Raw genomic sequence first — 19,428 nt, 5'->3', positions numbered from 1 at the left:
GTACTGTTATGCAAAATATTCCGACCACCTCATAATTTACCTAGTTAGTTTTCAGTTTTTATTTAATTAAAAATTGTTATCTGTTAGTGTAAAATAAATTGTAGTAGTATTAACTAAATTAAAAAACAAAATTAGAAATTGTAAGATAGATTAATCATTATTTTAAAACGCTGTGTAATTATCGGGGACCAGATTTTTTGCTGGACTGTGTATATCGCGCAGGATAAAAAGTAACGGAGACTTATTTTTCTTTATAAAGAAATTGAACAAATATATTGATGGCTAATATAAAAGCATTGTAAGAGTTCCTTACATTAAATTATGATTATCGCAGATGCAAATATTTTAATTATTGATAGTTTCTAGTTAATGAAAAAAAAAAAGGTAAAAACAAATCAGTAGTTAGCATCAAATTTTAATGAATGCATACAGATGAAACATAATTTGAGTCTTCTTTAACCCATAAGATGTCTTAGTGGTAAAACTTAGTGGTTACTTTGGCAAAAAAACCCGTGTAAATAATTTATATTCAACTTTTAACGACTTCGAAATCAAATGACAAATTGATTGTTTTCCTTTAGTTATCGTCCATCTTTGAAATTTTGAGCTCCCTCTGTCGGAATTTAATTTTGCGAATATTGGCGTTACACCTCGATGCACAGAGCGGGTCACCCTCAAAATCTATACGCGCCTAACTTCACGCGCTACTTTGATACGAGAATGATAAAAAAAATATATTCATTGAAATCCAGATCCGTAATTTTGAGCATTATAAAGTGTACAAAGACATACAAAATTTTTGTTTTGTAATTCCACCTTCAATTTACCCTGCACTAATCGTAGTTATTATCTCCTACTAGAATATATACACACAATATAATCTACTAGTTATTATCTATGTGTGTTACGAATATAGACGAGTTTGAGTCACAAACTTCATTATTTCATATGTGTGTTGCCATATCATCAATGATTTCTTACTTTCACATCTAAAATTCAAAATCGGACGAGAGCACATAGTATATCAATTAAAAATCAAAAACAAACAAAACATTAATCCAAACACATTACGTAAAAACCTCATAACTTTGCATTTAAAAAAGGTAGGTACATACAGAATAAAAAGCATTAAAATTGTATACTAGTTTAGAAACTCCAAAAAATTACCTAGAGTTTTAAAAAATAAATAATAAAATATCAGTATAAATCTTCTTCTTGCTGTGCTTGTCCGTTCCGAATGTTGCTTTCTGCTATTTGGAATTCGGAATAGTCCGGTTGCCGATGTACTTTCTCAGATTTTGAAGCCAAAATATTCTTCTCCCTAGTCATCTCTTTGCAAATACCTTGCCCTGAAGTATGAGTTGCAACAAGCCATATATATGTTCATTCCTCATAACATGGCCAAGATATTCTAGTTTGCGCTCTTTGATGGTGTTAAATATCTCACATTCCTTGTCCACTCTACGTAGGACCTCAGCATTAGTCACACGATCCACCCTCGAAATTGTTAAAATGCGTCTGTAACACCACATCTCGAATGCTTCGATTTTTCTTAAAGAAGCTTCGGAAAGTGTCCAGGCGTCTACTCCGTATAGTAACGTAGAAAATACATAGCATCTGATGAGAGATTTTGGTACCAAGTGGTAAATCGTGACGACTTGAATCTATGAAAATAGACTTCATCATTATGAACGCTGATCTCGCTTTTTCTATGCTTGTTTTATTTCACAAGAATGGTCCCATTGGTTATTTATGTTGGTACCAAGGTATGTGTAGCTGTCCACCCTGTCAATTGCTTGTTGGTTAACCAAAAGCTGTGTATTTAATATTCGAGCTTACTGACTACCATGTACTTTGTTTTTTTTTTTTCGTATTGAGATCAAGTTCATGTACTCTTATAGAGAATGATATGCGCGACATTATTCTTTGCAAGTGATCTAGCCTATCTGCAAAAACTACTACGTCGACGGCATATCTAATGTTGTTTAGACGCACAGTATAAATAATGGATACAAATAGCGCAAAATAGGATACATTCTAATGGTTTAATAAGCTTTATAAAATTGTTAAAAAATTAAAATAGAAAAGTATCTTTAAATTTTAAACACATATTACGTACATTATACAAAAAAATATGGCAACACTGCTATGATAGGTTATGTCATAGCCAGCTTTACTTAACTGTAAAGTAAAGGTGGCTGTGTCATTGGCCTAAAGAATGACGTATATACGTCATTGGGTCTAAACTAATCATTTGTCAAAATTTCATACTAATTTACTGCTCCTCATTTCATTAGCCCTGCCCATACTTAGTTTCTCGATACAATGTGCTAGAAAGAGTTAGGTAGTTAGGACTAAGAGCAAGAGCTCTCATAAGAGAGCTTGTTACGAAGCGCGGCATGTAGGCTCAGTTGCTCAGTCTATTAATATTTAAGTGGTTTAAACGCAAGTAAAAATTAAAAAATCTGCTACTAGATTTATATAAGGGTGTAAACTATCAATATACAGATGTAGTATATTAGTATACAAACATACTTCGTTAAGATACGGTATTTTGAGCTTATCGAACATTAGTCACTACATTCCTTAGCGCTTATTCACAATGGACGTAACCATAAGATGAACATAAGCCGTTATCATTTAATAAACCGTAATTTGTAGATAATTTTATGAAGTGTTCACAATAATAGACTTAAATTTTACATAACAAAACAGGTATTTTGATTGTCGAATGTCAAAACGTTATTTATGGGTTTATGTAAATACATATTTGTTTTGGGATTTGTGCATTTGACAAAAATATTTATGGATACAGCCTGTTTGATTTGTGAGTGACCTGCTTACCATTTTATTGTTAAGAAAAATTAAAAAAGGGGATTGTGGAAGTGAGGATTGAACAGCTTGCACTATCTTCGCCCAAGCATTTTCTTTAATTTGTACATTTTTAACATGTTTATCACCCTTACTATACAGGGTGTTTGGTAAAGAATGGGCCATAGCTTAACCTTGGATCCCTGAGCTTAAGGTCGATTTAAGCTGACTTACTTTAGTACGAAAGTTGATAATAACCGAAATACAAAGTTAAACTTTTATTTTATTTATTCTTGAATATTTCCCAACAGGCATTGGATAATAGCGCGACAGTTGGTAAGCGGGGGTTTTTTGGGACGAGAAATCTAAATTCGCCACCAAAAATAATGTATTACCCAGAGGGCGCCACATACCCCTTTCAGCGCTTATTTAATAGGTTCAATTTTTTTCTATTACCCACTCTACATACTTTTTGAATCAAAACTTTTATTCTCTTAATATTTTTACTTAAAAAAGGTATACTACATTCATCTCGCTAAACTCAACCGTTCTCGAGATAAACGCATTTTAAATCTGCGAGGCAACATAATTTTTTGCATATCATTGTAGTTACACCCGAAAAATAACTCAAAAACCATAAAAATTTACAAAAATGTATCGCAAATTTCTTCAAATGGAATTTGCGATGCAATGACATAAATATGAGACCTGGCACAATTATTATGGTTTCAAGTTTATTTTTCGGGTCTAACTACAATGATATGCAAAAAATTATGTTGCATCGCAGATTTAAAATGCGTTTATCTCGAAAACATTTGAGCTTAGCGATATGAATGTAGTATAGCTTTTTTAAGTAAAAATATTAAGAGAATAAAAATTTTGATCCAAAAAGTGTGTAGAGTGGGGGACAAAAAAAATTGAACGTATTAAATGAGCGCTGAAAGACGTATGTGGCGCCCTCTGGGTAATACATCATTTTTGGTGGTAAATTTAGATTACTCATCTCAAAAAGACCCCGCTTGCCAAATTTAGTGTTATTTTCCCATGCCTGTCAGGAAATATTCAAGATTAAATAAAATATATAAAAATAATAATTTTTCGAATCTCGGCACTAACGACATTTTCATTTCTGAAAATGATACGAGCCGTTCACCGTGCTTGGGAGGGTATGTTAAGCTGTCGGTTCTCCTGGGCTAGTATAGATCGACACTAGTTATGTTGAAACGGGGTTACGCCCGATTTCATAATGACAGCCTAAAGTCTACTTTCACTTAGAGTAAAGTGCACTTTGGTGCCACACCCTGTTTCAAAATAGTACTTACAGCTGTTTTCATTAGTAAAAGTAAACTTTAGTGTTTAAATTGTTAGGTTGGTAATCGTGTTGGTCGAAATATCTTAATATAATTGATGGATTCGACCGTTACTTGATGGAAGTTCATTTTATCTAACAATAAAACACTGAAAACGTTTGTTTTCTATACTTCCACAAAATTTATTACAACTATGTGACTACGGGCCGGTTGTTCGAACGCTAATCAACAATGATCATTATCAAATATTTAATTACTGTTGTTTGGGTTGCTGAAAACATAATTGATTACAATTATGAAATTACTAAATCAATTATGTTAATAATTGTTATGTTAATTGATTAACTAATCTCATAATTATAAGCAATTATGTTTTCAGCAACCCAATAAAAGTTGACTTTGACAGTTTTGGTGACAGTAATTAAATATTTGATAGTGATCATTGTTGATTAGCGTTCGAACAACCGGCCCTAAAGCTGTTTCGGCAGAGTGCCTTTCTCAAGTGATTTAGTTTACAATGGTTTGCCTATTTAAAGTCTTTAACTGAAGAGGTTGAGGAGTGGGGAGCTGTTTGTCTCGAGTTGGTCATTCAGAATTATATCTGTATTTTTCAATTTATTAATTTCCATAGATTCTAATAAAGATAGCTTAAGGCCTTTATTTTGAATATGCAGAATTTGAAACTGTTCATTAAAAGAATGATTATGATCTAGAAGGTGAAGTGCTTATGTAGAAGTGTCTGTTTTTCTATTGTTGAAAGCCCTTTTGTGTTCTGCTATCCGTTTGTCAAAAGTTCTGCCAGTTTGACCGATGTAAGTTTTCGGACAGTCACCACAAGTTAGTTTGTAAACACCACTCTGTAGTTGTTTTCTCTTTCGGCTCTTATTGTTCTTAATATATTTGCTTAAGTTGTTGTTAGTTCTGAAAGCTGGTGTTATTCCTTTCTTTTTTATGTATCTGACTATTTTTGTTGTTATCTTGCCAGTATATGTGATAGAGCAGAAGGTACTGGGTTCTTTCTGTCGTGGTGGATAGACTAATTTCAGGGCTTTCTTATGGAGTTTTTGGTTTAAAATTTTGTTAATTGTTTGTTCGTTATAGCCATTGTTTACTGCTATTTGTTTAATGATGTTCAGTTCTATCTCGAAGTTACTTTTTGACATGGGAATTTCTGTCAGTCTATGTATCATGCTATGGTAGGCTGCTAGTTTGTGTTGTGTAGGATGGGATGATGAATTGTGTATGGGTCATTCCATTTCAAATCACTCAATTTTGGAGCAAAAAAAATTTTGGAGCTCCGATTTGTCTGAAATTGGTATATAGCTTCTGCAGGACGTAAAAATAAGATATTTAAGGTCAAAAAATCGTCTTCTATTTTTCTCAAAATGTTATTTTATGCGATTTTACAGGGATTTGGTGTTTATTTATACAAATTTGCATTTTCTTTCGTAAAGTATCAATGGAAAACATAATATTATACAAGGCACTCAAAAGTGTCATTATATGGCATTATAACAAGTTACTTTGATTCAAAGCAAGCTTTTGATCAAATTTTATAGTGTAGAAAACGTTAAAATACCGTTTTTTACATTTTTCTCCATTCCCAAAATACATCATAATCGATTTGGCTGAAAATTTGCCCACAGACAGACAAAACATAGGACTTTAAGCGGTGAGAAGGATTTGAATTATATTACAATACCAAAAAAGTTACATGCAATATTGTAGTCAAAAATATAGGCGTCTACTGTAAGTAAAATTAACTCGAAAATATCGACCTCACGACAAAAATTGTTAAAAAGAAATTGTAATAATTGTAAATACGATTTATTTGGAACAATTTCAGTTCCTACCATTTTTGTCGAAAAGTTAAAAATGGCGGAGATATTGAGCAAAACAGGTTCTCCTTTAAAATCAAGATGGCGGCTAACGTAACGGAGGAATTCATTCGTGATTTTAAATTTAGGCTACTATTGACTCCCCTAAAGATCAGAAAAATAAAATTTTGGGCAGCTCGGCATTCAAGGTCAAATGCTATCTCGACTGGGCTAATATATACTTTTGAGTCTGATATTACTGCATGTAACTTTTTTGGTATTGTAATATAATTCAAATCCTTCTAACCACTTATAAGTCCTATCTTTTGGCTATCTGTGGGCAAATTTTCAGCAAAATTGATTATGATGTATTTTGGGAATGGAGGAAAATGTAAAAAACGGTATTTTAACGTTTTTTACACTATAAAATTTGATCAAAAACTTGTTTTGATTCCAAATAACTTGTTATAATACCATATAATGACATTTTTGAGTCCTTTCTATTAAAATATTATGTTTTTCATTGATACTTTACGACAGAAAATGCAAATTTGTTTAAATAAACACCATCACTGTAAAATCGCATAAAATAACATTTTGAGAAAAAAAGAAGATTTTTTAACCCTAAATATCTTATTTTTACGTCCCGCAGAAGCTATATACCAATTTTCAGACAAATAGGAGATCCAAAATTTTTTGCCTGAGTGATTTGACATGGAATGTACCGTATAGTTGTGTCAGTATGGGTAGGTTTATGATATACGGAGAACTCATGTTTGTTGTGTAGTCTGGTAATTGTTACGTCTAGAAAATTCATGGACTTATTCTGTTCTGTTTCTATTGTGAACTCAATGTTACTATGAAGTGAATTAATGTATGATAGAAATTGGTCAAGTTGCCTGTTAGTTCTACTAGTAGGCTTTACAGGAACTTTTTCATTTTCACGAAGTTGGCACATCTTTTTCAATTCTCACTCTTATTTATACAGTATAGTCTTTATTTTTTATTACATAGTATTCTTAAATTAAAATTTTTATTTGTTTTTAGATCCCGTGGTAAAAGAGCAGTGCAGGATGCTGTCTACGGTGTCATCGTCCCCTACTCCTTTGACAGGAGTAGGTGAGTAGCGTGCATAACAGTGAAGAACCTTATCATTTCATGTGCTGTCAAATTTGCCATACACCATCCAATATTTTTTTCCAAGATGATGTAATTTTCTCTCTGCAGCGATGATCCTACATATATTTCCATTATGTATAAATATTTTTTGTATGGTTGAAAATAATTTCAAATAACTGGCGTTCTTTACTTTATGTTTAACTTATTTCACTAAATTGGCTGCAAAGGTAAACATAATATGTTTAAGGTTAGATATAGTTGTTACCATTTACTAACGAAAGTTATTTGAAATTCTTTTTCTCTGGGTATTGTTACAACGTTGTATCTTATTTAATACAATTTTCTTTTGTAATTCTGATGGAAATTATTAGCAGCTAAAATTACAGTTTGCGCATACTTGATGAGTCATTTATGGAGACCTGAGAATCATAAAGTCAGCCCTACCTTTAGTGTAATTATTTTTAACTCACAAATAAAACATTCCTTTTTTAATTATTTTTGTTGTACCCAATTTATTTCAAAGTACAACTAATCAAAATTGATTCTATGGTTTGGTGGTGGAGAAAAAAATAATATTCTACAGTCCCTAAATCTAACAGTCTATCCTAAAGTATCTATAATCCCCAGGTCGACTCAGCCTGAATAAAATAAGCATTTTGGGTAAAACTAGGGGTAATAAGAGGCAGTTAACTCAAGTTTGACATTAAGTCAGTATCATATTAAATATGATTTTATTTGGGTCGTCTGCATGACATGTTATTTAATTTAATACTATAGATTAAGAGCCGCTATAGGTGAAATTTCTTAATCATTTTAGGCACGATGGGACCCTATAACTTAAATAGTAGAACCTAAAAGAAAATGTTTGAACACTGTGCCGTCACTTTTCAGTGGCACATGCGTCGACAGTGGCGCATCAAACTTTCCACTTCTGGACGGGATAAATAAATTAAAAGTTACCCTCCCTTACTAACAGAATAAATTTTTTTTATTTTTTAAGTTCTATGTGATTAACACATAAAATTCAGCGTAATTTTAACCCACCACCCCCTTCCCCCTACCCCCACCCTCAAAAACTTCATTTTTCGTTTTTATTTTTTTTTGGTGGGATGCAATCAATTTTAAAATTTCAAAAAATTCACAAGCATAGCTGAGGATTTTATAAAACATGCCTATTTTTTATAGACCCATAGGCAGAGTGTACATAACCTCAAAACATTTAAAAAAAAAAATTTTTCAAAAAAGCGTATAACTTTTTTTGATTAATAGCTACAGGTCTAATTTTTTCTTAATTTTGTGTGTTTTATCAAACACTATATTTTTAATTTTTTTCAGATTTTTCTGTAAGGCTCCCCACCTTTAAAATCCAAAAAACTGTTTTTTGGGGGGTTTTGGGGGATTTTCCCTATTTTATAGACTTCATAATATATCAAATCAATTTTGATTTTATAGGTTATATGTAACTTGAAGTAAGTGAGTCCTTTAGAATATTTAAAAATCAAAAAAACACGTTCAAAACCCCCTTAAAAAACAGTTTTTTGGATTTTTAAAGGTGGCCAGCGTTACAGAAAAATCTGAAAAAAATTAGAAATATAGTGTTTGATAAAATATACAAGACTAAGAAAAAATTAGATCTGCAGCTGTCTCCAAAAAAAGTTATATACTTTTTTCCAAAAAAAAAAAAAATTTAAAAATTTTTTTGAGGTTATGTACACTCAACCTACAGGTCTATAAAAAATAGACGTGTTTTATGAAAGCCTTAGCTATGCTTGTGAATTTTTTGAAATTTTAAAATTGATTGCATCCCACAAAAAAAAATAAAATCGAAAAATAAAGTTTATGATGGTGGGGGCAGGGGGAAGGGGGTGGTGGGTTAAAATTACGATGAATCTTATGTCTTAATCACATAGAACTTAAAAAAATGAAAAAAATGAAATTCTGGTAATAAGGGAGGGTATTTTTTAATTTATGTATCCCGTCCATAAGTGGAAAGTTTGATGCGCCACTGTCGACGCATGTGCCACTGGAAAGTGACGGCACAGTGCTCAATTGTTTTCTTTTAGGTTCTACTATTTAACTTGTAGGGTCCCGTCGTGCCTAAAATGATTAAGAAATTTCACCTATAGCGGCTCCTAGTCTACTACTCATTTGTATATGAACTGTTTTGCAAAAATGCAAATATTCAGTGTGAGTTAAAAAAGTCACTGAAGCTGGGCTAATATGAAATTAATATAAAGATATAAGTTAGCTGATATGTTTATTATTTCTAGTGATATAAGCCCTGTAACATATGAAATGCATACCATAGTACTATAATTTTACTTTTCTGACATGTAAGTAGATGGTGTGATGTGACTCACTGTAATTTTTTTTAAATTAATTCAAATCAACTGTTAAACAATTATTTTGTTTCATAAAAACTGGCACTGGGCCACCCAATCAAACTATCTTTACTTACAATCAATCCTATTTGTTGAACTTCTAATGTTCTAATGAACTATCTTCGAACATAAAATCTAATAAGGGGACTAAGAGACTTATTAATATTCAGTTCAGCGGGATGGCATTGTAGGCGTGAAGTATACAGGGTGATTGTTAAGTGTGAGGAAGCTCAGTAGATCTGTTACAGTAAAAATAAAAAAAAAAAGTTATTGACAAAAATTGTAGGCAGCTTTAAACTCCACATTTTAAAAGTAGTTACAATCTTACAGGGTGTTCCATAAGATGGTGGCAGACCAAACTTATTTTTTTTTAATGGAACACCCTGTATTTTACTTTAAATTTGAAATCTGCTTCACTTCCACATCACAACAATGTAAAGTTTTATTATGTTATACCGGGTATTTAAAAAGTTATAACCAATATTACCTGAAAATCGTATCAAGTTTAACTCCCTGTATAATTAAGAAGGAGTATAGGAACATTGATCTATTGCAACCATAGTTTTTTAATAATTGTTAAAAATTATAAAATATATTCGTTATATTATTCGTTATATAGTAATAATATTCGTTATATCAAATACAGGGTAAGTCAAAATGCAAGTACATTATTTTCTTGGTAATTTTAAATGGAACACCCTGTATTTTATATCTCTATCGAAAAGTACTACTATCGTACTTCAAATTTTATGAAGTACTCCCTATACCTAAAGTTATCAGTTTTCTAGATATTTTTATTTTTCCATTAAAGTATTAATTTGGTAGATATTTTAACGTTTACCAATAATTATTGTGAGTTGGCCATGATTGATTTGTCAGAAACTGACAGTTTGACATTATTGTTTATTAATTCAGTATTGGGGCACACCGTAAATTAGCAACAATTATTATTTAGTAATTCAGTAATTAATTCAATTTAAATTAGCAATAATGAATTTTACTACTGATGAAATGGTAGATATGATCTGGATTTTGGGGGAATTCAATAAAAATTCATTACTATCAGCTAGAATTTATCAAGAACGGTTTTCAGATAGGCGGCAACCTTGACAAGATACATTTGAAAAATTGAAAGATCGATTTAACCGCACTGGTTCAGTGAATTATGAAAAACATGAACGAACAAAAACTAGTGTGACAGAGGAAAACGAAATGAGTGTGTTGATGGCAGTTACAGAAAACCCACACACAAGTATAAGGAGTATTTCCAATGAACAAGAACTTAGTTACTACTCTCTTCAAAACATTCCATCTAAAAACAAGATGCACCCTTATATTCAAAAGCACCAAGAATTAAATAATAATGCTTTTCAGAAACGAATAGCATTTTGTTAATGGGCCTTAGAAAAAATTAATGAGCAGAGAGATTTTTCTGATTATGTCCTATTTGGTGATGAAGTTACATTCCATCGAAACGGTTCTGTTAATAGGCATACCTTTCACTACTATTCAACAAGTAATCCATACACAAGTCAAACAAGTTGGTCTCTAAATGTGTGGGGAGGTATCGTCGGTAACCATGTAGTAGGACCATATTTTTTTGAAGGTAACTTATATGGTGAGATTTATTTAGATTTTATCGTAAATCAGTTACCGATATTATTAGAAGAGGTTCCACTTAATATACGTGAACAAATGTGGTTTCTACATGACGGTGCTCCTGCGCACCACAACGAATTAGTACGTGGTGAACTTAATGATCAGTTTGGTGAAAGATGGATCGGAAGGGATGGACCGGTAAGGTGGCCCCCCATGGTCACCAGATTTAAATAAAATGGACTCATTTTTTTGGGGTTGCGTTAAGAACGAAGTATATAAAATACCTCCAACAACAAGGGCTGATATGAAAAATAGAATCCGAATTGCATTTCAAAATATTTCTTTACAAATAATGCTTAGTAATGTAAGCAACTCTTTCAATGACCGCTTTCAAGTGTGCATAGATATTTTGGGAGGTCATTTTGAACACCTTACTTAAGTAAGATAAGTTAAAATTACTGTCGTTTTCTTTTTTTCTGTGTTATTTTTTTTATTTTCCGTCGGTTATTTTTTATAAATTTTATTTGAAATAAATTGTTTTCTTTTCTGTGTCGTTATTTCGTTCCTGAATTAATAAACCGTAATGTCAAACTGTCAGTTTCTGACAAATCAATCATGGCCAACTCACAATAATTATTGGTAAACGTTAAAATATCTACCAAATTAATACTTTGATGGAAAAATAAAAATATCTAGAAAACTGATAACTTTAGGTATAGGGAGTAGAAAATACAAGGTGTTCCATTTAAAATTACCAAGAAAATAATGTACTTGCATTTTGACTTACCCCGTATTTGATTTAACGAATATGTTTTATAATTTTTAACAATTATTAAAAAACTATGGTTGCAATAGATCAATGTTCCTATACTCCTTTTTAATTATACAAGGAGTTAAACTTGATACGATTTTCAGGTAATATTGGTTATAACTTTTTAAATATCCGGTATAACATAATAAAACTTTACATTGTTGTGATGTGGAAGTGAAGCAGATTTCAAATTTAAAATTAAATATGGGTGTTCCATTTAAAAAAACATAAGTTTGGTCTGTCACCATCTTATGGAACACCCTGTAAGATTGTAACTAATTTTAAAATGTGGAGTTTAAAGATGCCTACAATTTTTGTCAATAACTTTTTTTTGTAATTTTAACTATAACAGATCTACTGAGCTTCATCACACTAATCAATCACCCTGTATACACAATGGATAATTTCATGAAACAGGTAAATCCCTGGTTTATGGAATTTCACACCTCGAAAAATAGCACGCAGCTCAGCTGAATATTAGTGAGTCTCTTAGTTCCCTTGTTCGACTATAAACATTGTACGGATGTTCACGAAATTATAACTTGTATCGTCAAAAACTTGCTTTGCTTCTGAAATAACATTAAAAGTGACAGTACATGGAAATTATTCCTTTACATTATAAATTACAATTTCATTAGTGCATTATATTACAATGCACAGTATAAGTGGAGATTCAACATTCTCTTTGTTTAAGATGCGCTGTAAGTTCTATAGTCAACGACACATAGATACTAAAATATTACATTATTTCCTAAATTCATACAATAAAAGACTTAATAAATTTTATTTTCTCTACTGATAAATTGAATTGTGATTGAATTAAAGAACACTGGTTTTTGACGTTGCTAGTATGTGATAGTAATAAGAAAGTCACATAGTATATAATTTATAAGTAGTTAAATTTATTTATAATTAATTTAAAGCTAGGCAATTATACATATTTATATTGATTTATATACGCGCTAAAATTGTATTTTAGCCTTGGCATTCAATTTTATATGGTTGGTGAACATACTTTTGCCTTACTCAGTGCATGATTAAAGTCTCAACTTATAACACTCAATTTATGATCTCGAATCAAGGTCATTCAATATTTTATATTATCCCCTTTGATATATGTATATTTGAATATTCTCTGAAAGCCCCCGTTGATATATATGTATATATGAATATTCTGACAGTCCACTTTGATATATATGTATATTTGATATATTTATTGGAATATTTATGTGATCGTATGTTAAAAACTTAAATAAAAATATGGATGATGACACCTTAATAATACGCAAGAATTTAGCAAATATAGAAAGAATAATAATTCATTGCAGTGGAGATATGGACTCCTACCTAACATCAAAAAACCCAAGTTCGAAATAAATGTTAGAATTGCTTCGCCCGTGCAATGATGACAATGCCGAAGATTATTTGTTGCAGAGATTTGACATTAGCCCTAAAAATACGATTGGCCAAATGTTACAGTTTGTTAAAATTTAGTCTAATCATGAATGTCTAAGCTTACAGGAAAAAGTAGAAGAAAAACGATGACTAGAAAGGCGAAAGATTTCCTGACTGAAAAATATACGTACGTGGTTCAACACAACAACCACAAATCTTTTCAGAGCAGCAGTGTGCAAAGTAAATATTGCCATGATGGTCGCCAACATCCAAAACGGATACACTACAAGAAGATGAATGCTGAATCGAAAGGCGATCAAAAGATTTGATTGGAATCATTTGATATTTGGACATATAGTGGATTCTGAAGATCTTATGGATATATCACATTTACGAACGTTGAAATGTTTCAAGGTGCTACCATACCACATGTTCCGAAGCATATAATGGAAGTGCTTTTCAGTGAGTAGAGCAGCACCTTAAGCATAAAGAAATAAAAAGATGTTTGAACCAAAAATGAAATGGAATAAAGTTCAGAAGTGGAGTTGAATCGTCACACACTCCGAAAAAATAGTTCCAGTATTGCAAAGACTGCCCTAGAGTGGAATCCCCAAGGAAAAAGAGGTCGCCCAGCACAAACTTGGAGGAGATCCATCATGGATGAGATAAGAAGTCGAGGAAAGTCTTGGAATGAAGCGAAGGCCTCAGCGCAAAATAGAACCCGATGGCGCGTTTTCACTGAAACTCTATGCTCCACTGAGGGGTTCAAGAACCTTATACATATGAGCCAAGACATTCTTCAGAACAATCCAACATTATCCCCTGTCTCTGGCAACTCAATTTTCCTCTGGCTCGTTGTCCAATCGGCCCCCTCTTCGGCCAAAAACTTTTCTGACTGTTGCACCTTCCTCTTGCCTGATTGGCAAGGCGGGGAGAAAAAGATATAATATATCTTTTTCTATATAATATATTGTATTATATATTGCGTATTTCTGATTATTCTAATTACGAATTTAATTTAATACCTGTAACGAAACAACTGTCTATAATTTATAATATCATACTGTATATTTTTTCATTTTTGGCGGTTTACACCCGTTAAACAAAATATATTATTATCATTATCGATACATTGGGTTTTGTACAAAGTTGTTTACCAGAAAAACAAAAGCGTCAATCGTATTTATATATCATATCATTTTTTCATTATTTTCACGAGCTGTCAAAGTTACTCCTATACATACGCAATTCTCAATTCACGTCATATTTGTCGTCATTTTTGTTATCTGGTATAAAAAAAACGCTAAGATGAATCACGTTTTATTAGCAAATTACAATTTACATTTCATGGGTGCATAGTATTAATGAGATTTAAGTCAATGTTATGAGTTTATGTGCAAAGGTACTACGACAAGCAGAAAGAAGATAGACGTCACTGAAATGGTCTGTTGTAGAAGAATGTTTCGAATTCTGTGAGGCGACCACAGGACAAATAAATGTTAAATGAGTAAAAAATAGTTCAAGTATTACCAAGACTGCCCTAGAGTGAAATCCCCAGGAAAAAGAAAAAGATGTCACCCAGCTAAACTTAGAGAAGATCCATCATGGACGAGATAAGAAGTCAAGGAAAGTCTTGGAGTGAGATGAAGGCCTAAGCGCGAAATAAAACCCGATGGCGCATTTTCACTGAAGCTTCGGAGTTCAAGATCATTATGAGTCAAAGGTCAGCAAATGGCTCTCAAGCAAAGTTCATCTCCGGCAATTAAAATACTTTGGACATATTAGAGAGCAGACAGAAACATGGAAATACTAATTATCCAAGAAAAGGTAAAAATACGAAAATCACTAGGAAGATCCCAACAAGATGGATCTGCCAAATTACAGGAATATGTAAAAGACCTAGGCATGAATTAAAATGACCCTCCCATGATGGTTCACTCCCTCCAGGGGGGTCAGAACTGAAGGGAGAGTATCTGGGGCATATAATGGGAGGTAGCAGATACTAGATACTGCAGTTAATACTCAACGAAAAAAGTGGAAAAAATACGAATTTAAATACTGATTTACAACAAATTTTTATTTTATAGTATTTTTATTTACTTGTTATGTTACAAATATTATTTCTAGCAATTATTGAAGCTAATTGGCTCTCCCCAAAGCCATAAATTCCACAAAAAGAAGAAAAAAATAAATAAAAAATTCCTACGCATTACTACACCATTGCTCGAGGCACTTACGAAATTTTTTCAAAATTGCAACATGTTTCATCAAGTTATCGCAAAAAAGGATAAAATGTGAGATTCTATCTAACAGCGCGACTACTCGCGGGTTAAAGAAGAAGAAGCAAAAAATACAAATAAAATAAATATTTCTATAATCGAAAAATAATTGTAGGAAAAAAGATATTAAAAAAAATCAACCTCGAATAAGCTCTTCTGGCATATTTTTAACATGATTATCTTTTCAGACAAGTACCTAAATTGAAAGGAAAAATATGTCAATTTTTTGGTATTGATCAACCATTTTCTTGGGGCTATAAAATGACGTGAATTGAGATATGACATATTACATTTATACAGACTATTACATCATTTTCTGAATAAATAAATAAAAATTTTCACTGCATCGTTGTACAGCCTACCATACATACATAATATTCATGCTTTAGTACCTTTTTTATAATTTTAGTGATAATGCCTGCTATAATGTCTTATTAGTTGTAGATAATTATTTATATACTTCTGCTGTAATTATTTTTTATATCGTTAAATATTTTGGTCTGAGTAATTGTTGATGAAACATTTCAGCTGACTTAGTAATTATTGTTATATATTTAATATCGTCCAATGTTCATGATTGGAAAGTGATATGTTCAATTCAAAGCGACTTTTCAGGTAACATTAATAAAGATACTGAATTCCAAGTTTCAGCTACTAATAATTTGAAAATTATGCGAAAAAGTCCAATAATTTATCGTATTTATAAATTGTAATTACAATTACTTATGGTGATGTACAACCTGTTACTGTACAAAACAATAAACTCCTCCATAGAATATTTTGTGAAATGAACCAAAAATTAATATCCTTTAATTTACTGTTTATAATTAATTTTTTCGAAACAAGGTGTTAAATCATTTATTAGATAACAAATCTTTAGATACTTACTTTTAATAACTGATCAATAAATTGTTAAGTTCCTATCGTTTACCAATTCTTTAATACTATTTTCGACGTTAATACCAAATCTACAAGTAGCAGTGGAAATTACTTAGAGCGAACACATTCAACAGTAGGGTGTTCCAAAAAAAACCAAAAGTTTAAAAATGTTGATCTGCCCGACTGTTTTCTTATGATGGGAAGTCTATAATCCCCCAATTTCAAATATCAGCCCAAATTGTTAACTCTACCACTTGTCCCAGCCCCCTCAGAAATTTTTGAAGTTATACTTTAGGCACGAGGGTGAATTTTTATTTTCCTGGGCGCATGAGCATGCCGACAGTATGGTATTAGTCACTCGAACGTTATACGGGATCTGATTGGGTGTTAAAATCATCTGTCAATAATTGTTCAATATGGAGATTATGGATAAACAAATGTTGTGTATATTAGTTTTTATTGTGATGGCAGAGAAAAAAGCAAGTTTATAGTTGTAGTGACTTTTTAAATAGTTTTTAAAAGCGACAGGTACGTAATAATTGTAAATGTTTCAGTATCCTAATAAAAAATTTCATAGGTAGGTAGGTACCTACCTATTTGGAAAATTTAAAATGAACCTACCAAAATAGTATGTAATGCTTTGATTCACATAATTTGATTACCATCAAAATTTCTATCAATATTCACCTAATATATTGTTTTCTTACTCTATGTTTTGTTGTATTTTATTATTTCAATTCTCCAAAATTCAAAATAATTTGGTTAAATTCAGAACTGCCAAAAGTTTAAACCGTTTAGTTAGTCCAGCTTCCCACATATGCATGTGTCTCCGTGGGTAAAAGTGTAAGATGAATGAATTTCAATACTAACTGCGCTAACATAAGCGGGTTCGAACCCCAATAGAAACTTTTATTTTTTTTATACACTTTATGATTCTAAGTATATTTATTATATAATTTTTTTTTCAGAAAATACGTATTTAGTTAAAATTTTTTCCGACAATTATTGTTCAGAAATAATTTGTGGCATTTTTCAATGTGTTTGTGTGTGTTTTATTCTTTTATTTTTTTTATTTTTGGTATTGTTTTAATAAAAATTGTTGAAAAGTAGTATGTATTAAAATTAATTTAATATTTAAATAAAATATAAATAAACTGTTTAAAGTATATTAATTTCGTTGAAATCATATAGAAGTATAACTTCTTACCTGGGTACAAAGTACACACACATTTTTTTTTGTTTTTCAAAGATTTTTAATTATTTTTAATCTGTATCTTTTTGTGAGACAACAAACAAGTGAACTCAGTGTTAAATTTTATTTTGACATGTGTTTAGAAAATATCATAGGCCATGATAATAAGTGGGGATTAAAATATAATAAATATTACCCATTTTTCACGTTTATTTGCCTTTTTTTAAGACATCTTGAGTACCTAGCTGAAATTTTTTTCTCGTTAAAAAACGACACATTTTTCTACATCTAAATATTTCAAGTACTTTTAACACACTTTCTTTTGTGGGAGAATGAAATGTCTGAAATGAAAAAAGCAAGCAAAGTGTTTTAAAAGTAGTTGAAAATCACAGAAAGTGTTTTACGGATTTCAGAAAGGCAACTTTCATTAATCTTTAAACAATCTTACTGATGTTACTATTCTCCATTTAAATTAATTATTTGTAACAGCTTTGTGTATTCCTTTATATCCAGTTACACTAGAGAAATGTGTTGTTTTTTTTTAACGAGAATAGTTTTATAGTTAAGTACCCAAGATATCTTGAGAAAGACAATTAAACCTGAAAAGGGGTAACATTAATTTATTATATTTTAATCCCCATATTAAACTTGTTTACATGGCTTATGATTTTTTTCTGAACATATATGTTAAATAAAATTTAAAACTGAGTTTACTATTTTCTTACAAAAAGTTATATTAAAAATCTTTGAAAACCCCCAAAAAAAAACTTTTGGTGCTTGGGACAAGTGTTAGGGTTAACATTATGGGCTGAAATTTGACATTGATGGTTTATAGGCTACCCATCACGAAAAAAAAAAAAGCCGGGGAGATCAAAAAAAGAAAGGAGAAAATAGTTAAAAAACTTAAACAAAATTTTTGGGGAGTTTGGGACAAGGGTTAGAGTTAACATTTTGGACTGAAATTTGAAATTTACTATTTATAGGCTACCCATCACCAGAAAACAGCCGGAGAGATAACATTTTTAAAGTTTGGTTTTTTCGGAACACCATATTCAGTGAATAACAAAACTGATTGGGATCTATTCCGGAATAAAATTGAAGAAAAGCCAAACCTAGCTATATCCTTAGAATGCAAAAGAACTCGAAGATGCAGTGGAGTACTTCAAAACACTGGTCCAAGAGACTACATGGGAATCAACTCCCTACCACAACACCAAAGCAAAAACAAGTAAACTGCACCTTAAATGTCAAGAGACATTGTCAGAGAGATGATTAACGAAAAGAGAAGACTAAGAAACACCTGGCAAAGAACAAAGCATCCAGATGATGACGAACATACAATCGAGCTGCAAGGCAGCTAAAAGAAACACTTAGAAGACTTAAAAATAAATCATTCACAGAATATCTACAAAACTTATCACCCTCAGCTGATACTAACTATAGTCTCTGGAAAGCCACAAAACACCTAAAACAGCCACGAGATCAAATCCCACCAATTAGAAAATCTGATGGTACCTGGGCCAAAACAGATGGAGAAAAGGTAGAAGTTTTCGGTAGATACTTGGAGGAAGTATTTCAACCGTTACCACCTGCAAACGGAATTAATGACGACGAAATATATGCATTCCTTGAGGAAAACGAGCAACAAATGGAGCCTATTAAAAACTTTACAATACAAGAAACTTACGACGTTATAAAAAATCACTTAAACCCTAAGAAGGCACCTGGATATGACCTGGTTACCGGCCAAATATTAAAAGAACTTCCTAGAAAAGCGGTCGTTATGTTGACGCAACTCTTCAACGCAATTCTAAGACTGAAGTACTTCCCTGCAC

General features: G+C 31.5%; 1 protein-coding gene across 4 annotated transcripts in view; it reads left to right on the top strand.

The window, feature by feature from the left end:
• Nucleotides 1–16,443, top strand: part of LOC114330058 (casein kinase II subunit alpha) — an 86,357-nt gene extending 69,914 nt beyond the window's left edge. For all 4 annotated transcript variants that reach the window (XM_028279366.2, XM_028279363.2, XM_028279365.2 and 1 more), the window contains exon 6: nt 6,986–16,443. In XM_028279366.2, coding sequence (XP_028135167.1) covers nt 6,986–7,065 — 80 coding nt within the window. In that variant the 3' untranslated portion in view covers nt 7,066–16,443. The remainder of the gene's footprint in view (nt 1–6,985) is intronic.
• Nucleotides 16,444–19,428: the final 2,985 nt, after the last annotated feature.

This window comes from Diabrotica virgifera, chromosome 10 (genome assembly GCF_917563875.1).
Source record: "Diabrotica virgifera virgifera chromosome 10, PGI_DIABVI_V3a".
Lineage (NCBI taxonomy): Eukaryota > Metazoa > Arthropoda > Insecta > Coleoptera > Chrysomelidae > Diabrotica > Diabrotica virgifera.
The sequence above is the reverse complement of the archived record's forward strand: the minus strand, read 5'-3'. Positions and strand labels throughout refer to the sequence as shown.